Raw genomic sequence first — 12,129 nt, forward strand, 5'->3', positions numbered from 1 at the left:
CATCCTGTGTGCAGGGGTGTGTTGGGGGCACCGAGGGGCATGTTCCATGTCCTGTCACCCCCTCCACCCCGTGACCCATGTACTCGGTTGTAGGAAGTAAAGAGAACTGAGCACAATTCACTGGATTCTAGTTGAATCTTTCTCTAAGCAATTTTCCCGTTCCTGCCCTGTACCCTGTCCCAGATCCGCCTGTGGTGCTAGTGTTGGGGTTGGGGGTGTTTAATGCTGGTGGGCAGCAATAAAGGGCAGGTCTGCCCAGATGCCTGTATCCCCAGGGTGCTGAGGGCAGCAGGAAAAAGTGGGGACCTTGCGGTGCATTTGCCCCACCCCTCCCCCTCCCCCCTGGGCTAAAGCACAATGCTCTCCCTGCAGATGGACGCACCCTGTCCCCTCCAGGCCCTGCTCCTGTCCTCTTGCCCCGCCCCCACCTGCTTTGAGCCCTCCTCCCACCACATCCTGGTTTTCTATGCTGTTTTGGTGCAAGTACAACTGTCGTAGTCATGGCTTTGGGATGGGTTCTGTTTATTAAAATCCTGTTGCTCCTACTGGCCCTGTGTCCCGCCTCCATTCCTGTGGTTGGGGGGAAGGAAGGGCAACCTTTCCACTGGTCCCCATCAGCCATCAGAGACCGGGGGCCGCAGCTGCTCCTCCAGCAGGGCTATGGTGACCATGAGGCCGCCCCCCAGCAGCAGCCCCATACCCTGCAGTAGCACATGGAGCGTAGGGAGGGGCTCGGGAGGTCGAAGCAGGGCTGGTAGCTGAAAGAAAGGAAGAATGTCAGGATCCTGGCCTGGTCTCTACCCCCCGCCCCGAAGCAGGAGAGGGAGGTGTCGGAAAGTACTGGCAGCCCCTCCAAACTCCTCCAGGCCCTTGTTTCTCAGGCTCCACCGGACCTGGGGTCTAGCACCCTTCCAGGTGGCTGAGGGGAGGGGGATAGGGGACGGTGGAGGTGGAGGGACTAGGGACCGGCACCCGCCTCCCTGCCAAACCCACCTCCCTGCTGCCCTTGCTTTTCTCTGCACCGCCCCACACCTCTCACCATGTCCACAAGGGCCACATAGAGGAAGACCCCAGCAGTGACCCCAAACACCCAGGGAGTGAGGGGGACAGGGCCCAAACTGAGCCCCACCCCCAGGGCTGCACCCCCTAGTCCCAGAGCTCCAGACACCAGGCTCAGCAGCAGCAGCCGCCGGAAGGAGAGGCCTGCCTGGAGCAGCATTGCGAAGTCACCTGTGGGGACGGGGGTGGTGCGGGAATAAGCCAGGGCTGCCCCTCAGCCTCGTCACCTGCCGGGCTCCCAGCTTCCCCCTCTCGGAGGCCTCTCCTTTCTGGAGTCCACCCCAACCCGCTTCACTGCCATTCCTACCCAGTTCGTGGGGAAGCTCGTGGCAGAAGACGGCCAGGGTGGTGCTGAGGCCACTGGAGAAGCCATCGGAGAAGGCAGCACCTGGGATTGGCAGGGTTGGAGGTCGTCGGTCTGGGGAACAGCACGGCCACCGGGCCTCCTCTCCCCTGGGTGCCCTCTCCTGGGCTCTGCCTCCCTCCTTCCCCTCCCCTCGCACCTATGGCCAGCCCATCAGTGAGGTTGTGCAGACCATCTCCCAGGAGGACCATCCATGTGATGTGGGCACCACCGCCACCCTGGTGCCCATGACTGTGGCCTTGGTGCCCAGCGGGGGCTGGGGCCGGTGGGGGCTGGCTGGCTTGCTCGCCACGGCCCTGAGCTTCTGGGTCTGCAGGAAGGACAAGGGCAGTGCGGGTGGCTGCAGGTGAGAGCCAGGAGCCTGCTCTTCATTTTCTCTGCTTACCTGGAGCTGCCTGTAGGGGCTGAAGGGACGTCCCACTGCCATCCTCCAGGTCCAGGGTCGGTACCCTGAGATCCTTTCTTTTTTGCCTGCAGCATCTCTGAAATGGGAGGGTATCCCTCCTGGTGGGGGAGGCAGCAGAGCCAGGGGCTAAGGAGAGGCCGGGCTACTCACTGGGAAAAGGATACCTGGGCTCACCTCTAGCACTTAGGGGTGTTTTTTTGGCCTCTCCACTCTCTTTCAGGGTTGGCACCTCCCTGTTTCTTGTTGACTTTAACTTGGGAGAGGAGGGGCCCTTGGGCCAGAAATCCTGGGTTTGTGCTGAGGGGCCCCAACCCACCCCATTAGCTGTCAGGTCCTGCACCCTCAGGCAAATGTCAAGAGCGCCAGGAGCACCCTCGGCGCCTCACCTGGCTGGTGTTGGCCAGAATTCTGGGTTTGGTGGAAGGAGGAGAAAAGAGTATCACTCACTGGCCTGAGCCCTCGACGCCGCAAAAGCCCTAGCATGTTTTCCAGCACAAAGAGCAGGAAGAGACCTCCAAGTACTGACAGTCCCGGTCCCAGGTCCTCCTCTGGTCGTCCGCTAGGTCCAGCATGCTGCCCCCCTTGTGCCTGCCAGAGAGGGGGTTCAGGGCAGACCCCAGAAGCCTGTGCACCTACAACATCTCCCTCATGTGAGGGAGGCTGCAAGCCTTCATTCATTTTCTATCAGAAGGCAGCTGTGGGCTGCAGCCTGGGGCTGGGGCGTGGAGCGTGGGAGCTGACAGGAAGTGGGAGGGAAGCCCTTGGGTACCCGGAGGGGGCTTCACGTACATGTGGCAGCAGGTGGAGCACCGCGTCCCCACAAAGTGTGCCCACGGCCAGGGCCCCCAGGAAGCCTAGCAGGGGCCGCAACAGACGTGGTCCCAGGAGCCGAAGCAGGAGCAGGGAGAGGGGGGCAGGGAGGCTGAGCAGCAGGACTGCCAGGGCGCTATGAACCAGGGCTGGGGAGAAACAGGGACTGAAGTTAGGCTAGGGGTAGAGGGAGGGCCTCGGAAGCAAGGTGGGGCAGGGATACCCTGCAAGGGGAGGCAGCACCCCCAGTGAACCCCCTTGCTTGGCTAAGGGCCCACTCTGTGCCAGGATTCAAGGAGCCCTGCCACCCACTCTTACTCACTGACCAGACAGAAGATCCCCTGGGGGAGTTGGGGTTGGGGCCTGGATGCAGACACGACTGTCGATCTGATAAAGCAGAGCTGGACACAGCAGAGCAAACTGATGTGGGGTCAGAGGAGCAGCGGGGCTCAGGCCAAAATTGACCAGCAGCTGGGAGCCATTCAGACACTAGGGGAGTTGAGTTGGAGGTCACACACTGGGGCACCGCTGAGAACGGTGACTCAGATCTTTAATGTCTGTCCTTCCATTGCATGGACTCCTGGGTCTCTCCAGGGTCCCCTTTGCTCACCCCGGTGGGTGCATCACGGACTAGGGATAGTTCTATATGATCAGTATGTGTTAACTATTAATGAATATCCAGTCCAGTGCAAATGTTCAATTCAGTACAAATTGGGTGCTAATAAACAATGCCACCATCTCCCTCCCTCCGAATCCCCTGATGACTTCGTTGATTTGGTGATGGAGTTGGTTGGATGGCTAGAGCCCTCTGTTGCAGAATCTTAGGAGCGCAAGAACTTGAAAAGCCATCCAACCTTCCTTGCAACAGCCCTGTCACATGTTCATCCAGCCTTGGCTTGAATGCCCCCTATGATAGGGAGCTCACCCTCACCAGGCCCGCTTCAGAGTTAACATTCGCTGCCCTCTGGTGTGTGTAAAACAAGCTCACTTTCTGGCTGAAGACAGCCTTCCTCTCCCTGCAGGTTTCCTCTCCAGAGAGCCAGCCTCAAATTCTACCCTGGGTTGTTTCTCTGGATTCTCTGCTTTGCCCAGTGTGGTCCCTAAGCCAGGTCTGGGAGATTTTGGTGTGGGCTCATGGGTGCTGAGCCCAGAGGAACCGTATTTCACTATTGGAATAACATACCCTAAAATCACACCTGGATTGGTTTATTTTTTTAATTGACTGTATTAAATTACTCTAAAGGGGCACCTGGGTGGCTCAGTCTGTTAAGTGGCTGCCTTTGGCTCAGGTTATGATCCCAGGGTCCTGGGGTCAAGCCCTGTGTAGGGTTCCTTGCTCACCAGTGAGTCTGCTTCTCTCTCCCCCAGCCCCTGCTCTCTCTCTGTCTCTTGTGCACGCACTCTCTCTCTCTAATAAATAAAATCTTTTTAAATATAACTCTTTAAACCTTTTAGGCCATCTAAAGCCCATGGTCCTTACCCTGTACCTAGAGATCACCAGACTTACATCCTCATTCAGATGGTCAGCCAGTGAATGGTCCAACAACAGAAGCCTGTGAAAGAGGTCCAGGCCCGAGGGTGCTGGCCCACGGGGGGATCCTGGGGCCTTTGGCTTCTCTGGGTCACCCCATCCCGAGGGACCCAGAGGCAGCCCTGCCCAGACATCCACACTCAGCTCAGGGTCCTGTGATCTGGAATGGATGAGATAGCAAGTCAGACTAGCTCATGTTCTTTAAGAAACTGCCCTTCAGGGGTGCCTGGGTGGTGTAGTTTGTTAAGCGTTGGACTCTTGGTTTCAGCTCAGGTCATTATCTCAGTGTCACGAAATCGAGCCCTGAAATCAAGCCCTTAGTCAGGCTCTGAGCTCAGTGTGGAGTCTACTTAAGACTCTTTCTGCCCTTTCCCCCTGTTCTCTGTCTCTCAAATAAATAAATCTTTAAAAAAGAAGAAAGAGAGGCGCCTGGGTGGCTCAGTGGGTTAAGCCTCTGCCTTTGGCTCAGGTCATGATCTCAGGGTCCTGGGATCGAGCCCCGCATCAGGCTCTCTGCTCAGCAGGGAGCTTGCTTCCCCCTCTCTGTTTGCCTCTCTGCCCACTTGTGATCTGTCTCTCTCTCTCTGTCAAATAAATAAATAAAATCTTTAAAAATTTAAAAAAAAAAAAAGGAAGAAAGACACTCCCCCTTGAGGATCGTAGGGTGCTTAAGGGGGAAAGGAGGGTACAGCCACTAGCTGGAGTTCCTGGGACCCAGAAACCGTGGAATGTCAGTTCTAGGAGGATCTGAGAATTGTTGATTTATAGGAGGGTCTAAGAATAAGAATGGGGGCGTGAGAGTGAGAGAAATTGATGTGAGGTGGGGGGCAGCCCACCTCACATCTGAAAATGCTACAGATTGGGAACCAAGTCAGCCTGGAGGCATTGAGCACTGGGACTAAGAGCAAGGAGTTGAAGGACCCAGGGATTTGGAAGAGGGGAGAATTAAAAGGCAGTAGAGGCAAAGGGGGCCGTGAAGGAATACAGGGAGTCAGATTTTGAAAAATTTGTAATTCCAGGAATCTGATTTTAGGAAGCCAGAGCTAGGCAACTGGAGACTGATGCAAGCCCTGGGAAGAGCGGGGGATGTGGTATTTTGGGGTGGGGGAAGGGGTTAGTACCTGTGCGTGGAATTGTCTCCAGCTGGGGGTGCAGCCCGACCAGCTGGAGGCCCGTGGTGTCCCAGCCGAAGGGCTTGAACTCGGCCTAGCCCCAGGCTGTGGAGAAGCCGTGCTAGGCCCCCCGCGGTCAGTGTCCCGTTCTCTCCATACAGGCCAAACAGCTGGGCCAGGTAATGGTTCTGCTCCTGCTCAGCAGGGCCCAGGTTGGGGGCTGAGCCCCCTACCCAGCCCAAGGTCATCCACACACACAGGCCAGCCACAAGATGACTCCTTGGGGGCCCCATTATTGGGGGGAATGGGCTAGAGGCTCTGCTTCGGGCTTCTATTCCCCTTGGAACATCCTGAGGACTGTGACCTGGAAGAACGAGGAGGAAAGGCCTGGGCTTCTGCTCTGCTGTCCAGCTCAGGCCTGGGGATTCCTCAGTCCCTGTACCACCCTGCCTAGAACCTAGCTGCAGCCCCCATTCTAGCCTCCTTTCTCCCTCCCCATTGCCTATTTCTGGAGCAGCCTCTTATTTGCCAATTCCCAGAACACCTTCCTTGACCCAGAGCGCCTCCTTCACCTGATCCAGAGCTGACGGCCCATCCTGTCCCCAAAACCCCACCCTTCAATCCTGCCCTACCTCTCCATCTCCCCTCAAACCACAGGGCCTCACCCTCGTTAGCAGTGTGAGAGCCGTCACCTCTGGTCCTGGGCAGGCCTTACTGTGGACGTTAAGATGTTCCTGAGTCTGGAAAGGGAGCGGGGCTCAGCCTCCAGGCGGTCAGGTGGAATGGAGGCCACGTCAGATGGAATGCTGGGATGGACACCCCCGCTCCCGACTCCTAGCCCACCTGCCTTGGGGCGGGGTCTGGGAGGGGAGGAGCCAGTGTGGGAAGGCTCACTTCAGAGAGGAGTTAATGGTTCACTGGTCTCTGGGGTGGGGGTCAAAGGTCAGTCTTGGCTGGGCCCCCGAGTAGGGAGGGGCCACCCTCTGACCCTGGAAAAGCCACGTGGCTAAGAAAAACCTGAGCCTGGCATTTTCTTCTAAATAATTCACCCCACTAACCCACTTGGTACCATTTCAGCCTTTCCCCCTGCATATCCTCTCACCACACCCGACCTTACATCTAGTACTGGGAGTCCTTCATTTCCAACCCCATTCCCCACATTCCCTGGGAAAGTGGGAACCGGGTGTTCCTCGGCTGGTAGGCTGGTAAGGGGGTAAAGAGGCAGATAAGTGGCAACCCCAAGGGCGTGGGGAAGAAAGCATACTTAGCAACTCCTTGTCCCAGCAGAGTAAGAGCCAGAGCTCTGGGAATCAGTGATCAAGAAGGGGGGACGCTCTGGTGTAAAGAGGGAAGAAATAACTGGGCTCCCCTCAGATATCTGACCTGGCTTAAGATCAGGGGAGCAGTCTGATTAGGGCAATTGCCTAGGGGGTTGAGGTTGGCGTTACCTGACAGCAGGACTGGAAGGACGCCCAGAAGAAGGGGGACACAGCCTTCTTGGTTCCAGCTGTGGGGGGGGTAAGCAGGCAGGCAGGCGAGCAAGGGTCACCTGCAGGGGGGGGGCAGGGGAGGGAACTACCTTAAAGGGGCAGGCCCGCTTTGCCTAGACCTCCTTACCTGTAACCAGTCTTCCTCCCACCTCCTAGGGATAGCCCATTTTGCCAAATATCTGACTGCTAACCTCTTCATTTTCCCACAAAGAACAAAGAAGTCCAGTACAGAGTGGTAACGTTTATTAGGAAGGAGGGATTCAATTTGTCTGCCACATCACACACACCAGAAACAGACTGTGACTTGCTTCTAAGAGGATGGAGGGTGGGCAGGGGGCAGTTTCAGCTGGGCAAGGCAGGGAGTATGGGCTTAGGGTGGGTAAGTCCACTGCTCACCACACCCCTCTAGTGAAATTTAGTGGCTAAAATACTACTACCTACCCACCCCACCCCACCAAAGCCAGCACCCTAGAAGAAGGCTGGGTGCTCAAGATGCTGGGGTTCTGGTGGGTGGTGGGAAGGGAGGAAGAAAGTCTTGCTATCTCTTGCTGCTCCTCCGGGTTTCTTTGCCGTTACTGACAGGGCTGCTGGAGGGGCCCGGAGGGCCGGCAGGTGTGTGGTTGGGCTGGCTTCGGGTAATTCGGGTGCTGGGGGGATGCGAGGGTGCGTGAGGGGGGTGCGGGCCACCACCAGGACCTGGTGGGGCACTCAGTCCATTCCCGTTCTGGTTCTCAGAGGCTAGAAGTGGGAGAAGGGGAAGAAATACAGGAATTAGAGAACTAAGGAAAGCGGTGCGTCCCCGAGGCCCTGCTGCAGGTCCCAGAGACGAACCCAGTCTTCATCAAGCACAGCTGTGCACTCCTGCCCGATAGGACCAAGCAAGTGGAGGTTGTATGAACGGAGCCCCAGAGAAGTTGCTATGTGAGCCCCAGTGTGATATTTTTCTCTTTTATTCATCTATGTATCAGGGAGGTCAGACCTAGAATTCGCTGTTTAGTTCTAGATTCAAGGACATCTGACAAGAATGCCCCTTTATCAAAAGTCTTTGTAAAACCAGAGAAGCATGGGTAGGGGAAGGTCCCGAAGTTTCTGTGTTAAAATATAAGAAGGATCTTAAAAAAAAAAAAAAAAAAAAAGTGGTGGGTATCACAAAATGTAGCTAAGAGTGAGCAAAACAATTATTACTCACCCCCCCCAAATAATAAGTAACATTTTTGTGGGTAGCTTACATGTCTGATGGGAGCCAGGTGTGTGAGATGATTTCCCTGAGCGCCTGCAAAGGTGCATCTTACTAACCTTGCCACACCCACAATGTGACTCTATGTTCGACTATCTCCTTCATAAGCTACAGGCTCCTAAAGGCAGGCGCTGTGTTTTATTCCTGGCTTTCTCCTCTAGACATGCTTGTTAAGTGAAGACACAGGCCTGCCTCTCATATGTAGAGGGCACTATGACCCCTAAAAGGGACAGAAGTCATAGGCTAGCGGTTCTCCAACCACATCCTTGCTGAGACCCGGTTGCTCCACACCAAGACAGCCGAAACAGAAAAATATAATGCCTTTTGCTCAATACACAAAAAATGTTAGAAGAGAATATAGAAAGCTTTTCTGTTAAGTTTTTATGCCATCCACATTTTTTTGTTTTTTTGTTAAGCCTTTTTTACCTGTCAGGTCACCAAGTGAATAAACATCTGGCAGGTATATATGAGGGGCCAAGAGGCTAACATGTATCTTATTTAAAATACTTTTTACAAATTACGGAGTTAGGGAGACCTGGAAATAGATAACAGTCATATTTCCCATTGAAAACATGGATGTTGGGACGCCTGGGTGGCTCAGTTGGTTAAGTGTCTGCCTTCAGCTCAGGTTGTAATTCCCAGGGTCCTGGGATTGAGTCCCACATTGGGCTCCTTGCTGGCAGGGAGCCTGCTTTTCCCCCTGCCTGCCGCCGCCTACCCCCCCCCCCCCCTGCTGGCTTGTGCTCTCTCCCTCTGCCCTCTGAAAAAGAAAGAAAATCTTAAAAAAAAAAAAAGAAAGAAAGAAAGAAAAAGAAAAGAAAAAAAACATGGATGCTGATTTTTTGTGGTGGAATTAAATGTTATTTCATGATGTGTCCAAGAAACCCCCTGACCCTGGTGGTTCTGACGAAAACAATTCTGAGAACTATAGCAACTGGGGATATAGGCACAGACTGAGGAAGGGCAGAAGCAACCCCGAAGCCTCATGTCATATGCAGAAACCTAAGTCACCGATCAGAGGTAAGAGAGAGCCAAATCCCAGGGAGTGCTGGGGTCAGCTGGGAAAGAACCCAGATGGAGAAAAAGAGCAGTAAAAATCCAGTTCCTAAGGAAAAGTGAAGGGATGAAGGAGATGATGTTGGTGAGTGATTCTAATCAAAAGCAAGAAATGAAAAAGCAGGGCTTGAAGTATAGGAGATGAAAGAATCTTAACGCTGAGATCCAAGGCGTACAAGAAAGGTCTTTAGTTTCAAGAAGAGTGATGACCCTAAAAGGAAACTCCTTGGTGCTCTAAAGCTGTACAGTGTGGACTCCATGTTAAGTCCTCTGCATCCATGTCAGAACCGTGGAATGAACTGAAAGGGCAAGGGGAAAAGGGCAAGGACCCGCCAAAGAAGCAGAAAGAAACAAGATCCAAGGAAGGAGTGCAATATTTGCTGAGATACTGTTCTCACTGGTGTCCTTGAGTGCTAGTGGCACAAGAGTCCCAGAGTTCTAGCAGTGACAGAAACAGGTCCCCAAATCTTTTCCCCACAAGGACTTGCAAAAGAACTGGGAGGAAGGACTGGCTGGAAGGGAACACACTGAGAGAAAAGAAATTGGGGAAAGGGGGATGAAGGCAATTCATCTTTCCAGGCTGGGGAGAGAAGAGGAGCTAAAAGAACCAGCGGCTGGGAGGAAAGAGGTGTACCTGGAGAAACGGCAGGGGGTCCAGTGGTAGGCTGGGGGGCTGGAGGGCTGCTGTCGTTCTGCACCTAAAGGCACAAATTAAATACTCAGACCTTGCCCTCCACCCCCGTCCCCCATGCTCCTGGGACTGACCTGCCCTCCTTCCCTGCCTCAAGGCCATGGAACTCACCACCTTGTTGGGTGCCTGCTGGGCGCTGTACTCTGGGTTTGGCTCACTGAAGTTAGGAACCTCAGAATATACCATACAGAATCTGCAAGGAGAGAAGTTGGCTAAAGCCTTGGACCCAGTCTCTGGACCACTGCTGGAGGCCTCAGAAAGGTCCAGATATGAAACCTGGACTCTATAACCATATGCTGCCTCTGTGCAAAGCTTAAACTTACCCCCTTGACCTGGTGCTTCTACATCTCAATCCCCAAGACACTTACTCTCCAATCTTCTGAAGATCACCCCCACGTCCAGTGTATAGCGTCAGACAACCTTTGAACACTGAAGCGTACCTGTGAGGGCACAAAAAAGTAAGATTCGGAATACTCATAAGAGTTACAAGGGCTGTTAACTCTTAACTCCCCCCCCCACACACTCCCACCTTAGCTGTTACTGCCCGTGGATAACCAGGAGTAACCAGGAATTACCCTTTGGTGAGCCGAATAATGTCTCCAGGCTGGATCAGGTTACCCACGTCGTCCCAGACAGAGATATTGATGCTGCCTGTTTTGTCTGCCACTTTGCAGGTCCGAACCTCGTGCCCGTCCTTTGTCTTGGTCACTCGACCTGCAGGGAACAGATAAATGGTGGGGCGGGTGGGAGGAACAGATGATCAGAGGGATGAGATCTAGATACTGGTGGGGTGAGGGGGGAGTGGAGGGACAGCACCATGGAGAGGGGCGCTAGTGGAAAGAGGCCCGAGTGGTGCTGGAGGCTTGGATCTGGAGAGTTCCATCTACCCTACACGCAACTACAACTCTCTAGGCCAGGATCTAGGAGAGGTTAGGTGTGAGCAATTTCTTGGGGTGCGCCCTGACATCCCGGTAGCTAATTAAGTGCGGAGATGGTGTTTCCCCCCTCCGACCCCTCCCCCCAACCCAGAGAGACCGCGCAGGGGGCCCACCATCCCAGAATAGCCACCTGTCTCCAGCACAATGAAGATGAGGTTCAGATTCTTGAGCCCGGGCTTGATATCCTTCACGAAGGTCTCCGTCGTCATGCTGTCCGAGCCTCCGCACCACACTAGAAGAGATAAAGGGGAATGAAGGCTCAAGGCTTGGAGACTTCGCCCCCATGCTCCACTTCCCAAGGCCTACCTACCACACTAGGCTGGGGTCAGGCAGCCGCAAATCCTCTAATTCTTCTAAAAGTTTAGAAACGAACTTCCCCAAGAGCCTCCAACTTCAAGATCAGAATTTGAGGGTCTCTGGATAGGCTGCTTCGAGGTCGGAAGGCCCCGTCCCGGGATGCTCTTTCAGTCTCAATCCCCGACGTCGGGGAGCTGACGGAGACGGGGGTAGGGAAACTGGTGCAGATCCAAGGAATGCAACCTTACTCGCCAAACCTTCCCGAACCCTCATCCGGACAACCCAGGACTCGGTCCATCCCCTCCTCCCCCCAGCCACCGCCGCCTACCGCCGCCCACCCACCCAGCCAGCCAGCGGGCCGGACCGCTCACGCTGCAGAGCCGCCCGCAGGGGGAGCCACAGACCCCGCTGCCGCCGGATGCAGCCCGATGGAACGCGGGAGTGAGGACATTCCCGGAAGTTTCCGGCTGGCCTCCCTCCGGCCAATCAGCACTGTCCCGACGCGCCCCGCGCCCCGCCGCCGGCCCCCACTCAGCCAATCGCGACCCAAGATTCACGCGCCGCGAAAGGGGCGGATTTTATGTGTTAAAGGAGCCCTGCAGATGGTTGGCGCCTCGAGAAAGATTGGCCAGCAGGGGGCGCCTAGGGTCCAATTTTACTTACTTGACTGAGAGACTACGCTTAGTCTCCATGACTTTATTTCTAAGACGTGGCCCTGGAAAAAGGACCAGAGGTTTTGGAATACAGTGGACAAAAGTCTGAAACAGGCTCAGCACTTCACTTATTTTATCGACAGTTCTTAACTATGTAATTTCGGTTTGCATACAAGAAACGTAAGTTATATAAAAAGCAGTGCTTAGCACATAGCAGGCACAGTTTCTTCTCCCACTGCTATAACCCTCATCTTTATTCCTGATTTGGGGTCCCCATCTTTAATGCGCTATACAGCCTGCTTCGTCAGAGTTTTGGAAAAAGTAGCCTTCACACCAGAGGCTGACTCACCCTTTTTGAAAGAACGGAACCCAGGGCACAGAACAGCATTTGCATTAGTCCCTCTAAGAGTGTGAAAGGTACCTCTTCCTAATGCACTTATCTCTCTAGATCCCAGGGTCTCCCCCGCTCTCAGAGGCTTTAACGG

General features: G+C 54.5%; 2 protein-coding genes across 4 annotated transcripts; both read right to left on the reverse strand.

Annotated features, from left to right (window-relative positions):
- Window positions 1-547: 547 nt before the first annotated feature.
- LOC111160193 (solute carrier family 39 member 5) lies at window positions 548-6,787 on the reverse strand. Its single transcript, XM_022523096.1, has 12 exons — window positions 6,731-6,787; window positions 5,948-6,016; window positions 5,292-5,646; window positions 4,147-4,330; window positions 2,966-3,128; window positions 2,619-2,788; window positions 2,277-2,417; window positions 1,809-1,905; window positions 1,563-1,733; window positions 1,367-1,447; window positions 1,040-1,230; window positions 548-758 (listed from the first exon to the last, which is right to left on the reverse strand). The coding sequence occupies exons 3-12, from the start codon at window positions 5,573-5,575 to the stop codon at window positions 615-617; spliced, it is 1,626 nt and encodes a 541-aa protein (XP_022378804.1). The 5' UTR covers window positions 5,576-5,646; window positions 5,948-6,016; window positions 6,731-6,787; the 3' UTR covers window positions 548-614.
- Window positions 6,788-6,998: 211 nt separating this feature from the next.
- Window positions 6,999-11,405, reverse strand: LOC111160154 (nucleic acid binding protein 2). Of its 3 annotated transcripts, XM_022523029.1 has the most exons (7): window positions 11,005-11,394; window positions 10,825-10,926; window positions 10,332-10,470; window positions 10,125-10,196; window positions 9,868-9,949; window positions 9,700-9,763; window positions 6,999-7,510 (listed from the first exon to the last, which is right to left on the reverse strand). In XM_022523029.1, the coding sequence occupies exons 2-7, from the start codon at window positions 10,901-10,903 to the stop codon at window positions 7,311-7,313; spliced, it is 636 nt and encodes a 211-aa protein (XP_022378737.1). In that variant the 5' UTR covers window positions 10,904-10,926; window positions 11,005-11,394; the 3' UTR covers window positions 6,999-7,310. The 3 variants fall into 3 exon arrangements, with proteins under 3 accessions (XP_022378737.1, XP_022378736.1, XP_022378735.1); XM_022523028.1 differs by lacking the exon at window positions 6,999-7,510 and having other exon boundaries at window positions 8,813-9,763; window positions 11,001-11,405; XM_022523027.1 differs by lacking the exon at window positions 6,999-7,510 and having other exon boundaries at window positions 8,814-9,763; window positions 11,005-11,403.
- Between the last annotated feature and the right edge of the window lie 724 nt (window positions 11,406-12,129).

Source organism: Enhydra lutris, unplaced genomic scaffold (genome assembly GCF_002288905.1).
Source record: "Enhydra lutris kenyoni isolate GAN:26980312 unplaced genomic scaffold, ASM228890v2 scaffoldscaffold74, whole genome shotgun sequence".
Taxonomy (NCBI): domain Eukaryota; kingdom Metazoa; phylum Chordata; class Mammalia; order Carnivora; family Mustelidae; genus Enhydra; species Enhydra lutris.

Coding starts and splice junctions, on each gene's coding strand:
- LOC111160193 (XM_022523096.1), bottom strand. CDS start 5,575: ATGGGGCCCCCAAGGAGTCATCTTGTGGCTGGCCTGTGTGTGTGGATG. Junction 1,734..1,808: donor GCCCCTACAGGCAGCTCCAG/GTAAGCAGAGAA, acceptor TCCTTCCTGCAG/ACCCAGAAGCTCAGGGCCGT. Junction 1,231..1,366: donor CGAGCTTCCCCACGAACTGG/GTAGGAATGGCA, acceptor CCGTCCCCACAG/GTGACTTCGCAATGCTGCTC.
- LOC111160154 (XM_022523028.1), bottom strand. CDS start 10,903: ATGACGACGGAGACCTTCGTGAAGGATATCAAGCCCGGGCTCAAGAAT. Junction 10,471..10,824: donor CTTCATTGTGCTGGAGACAG/GTGGCTATTCTG, acceptor TGTTCCCTGCAG/GTCGAGTGACCAAGACAAAG. Junction 10,197..10,331: donor ATTATTCGGCTCACCAAAGG/GTAATTCCTGGT, acceptor GTGCCCTCACAG/GTACGCTTCAGTGTTCAAAG.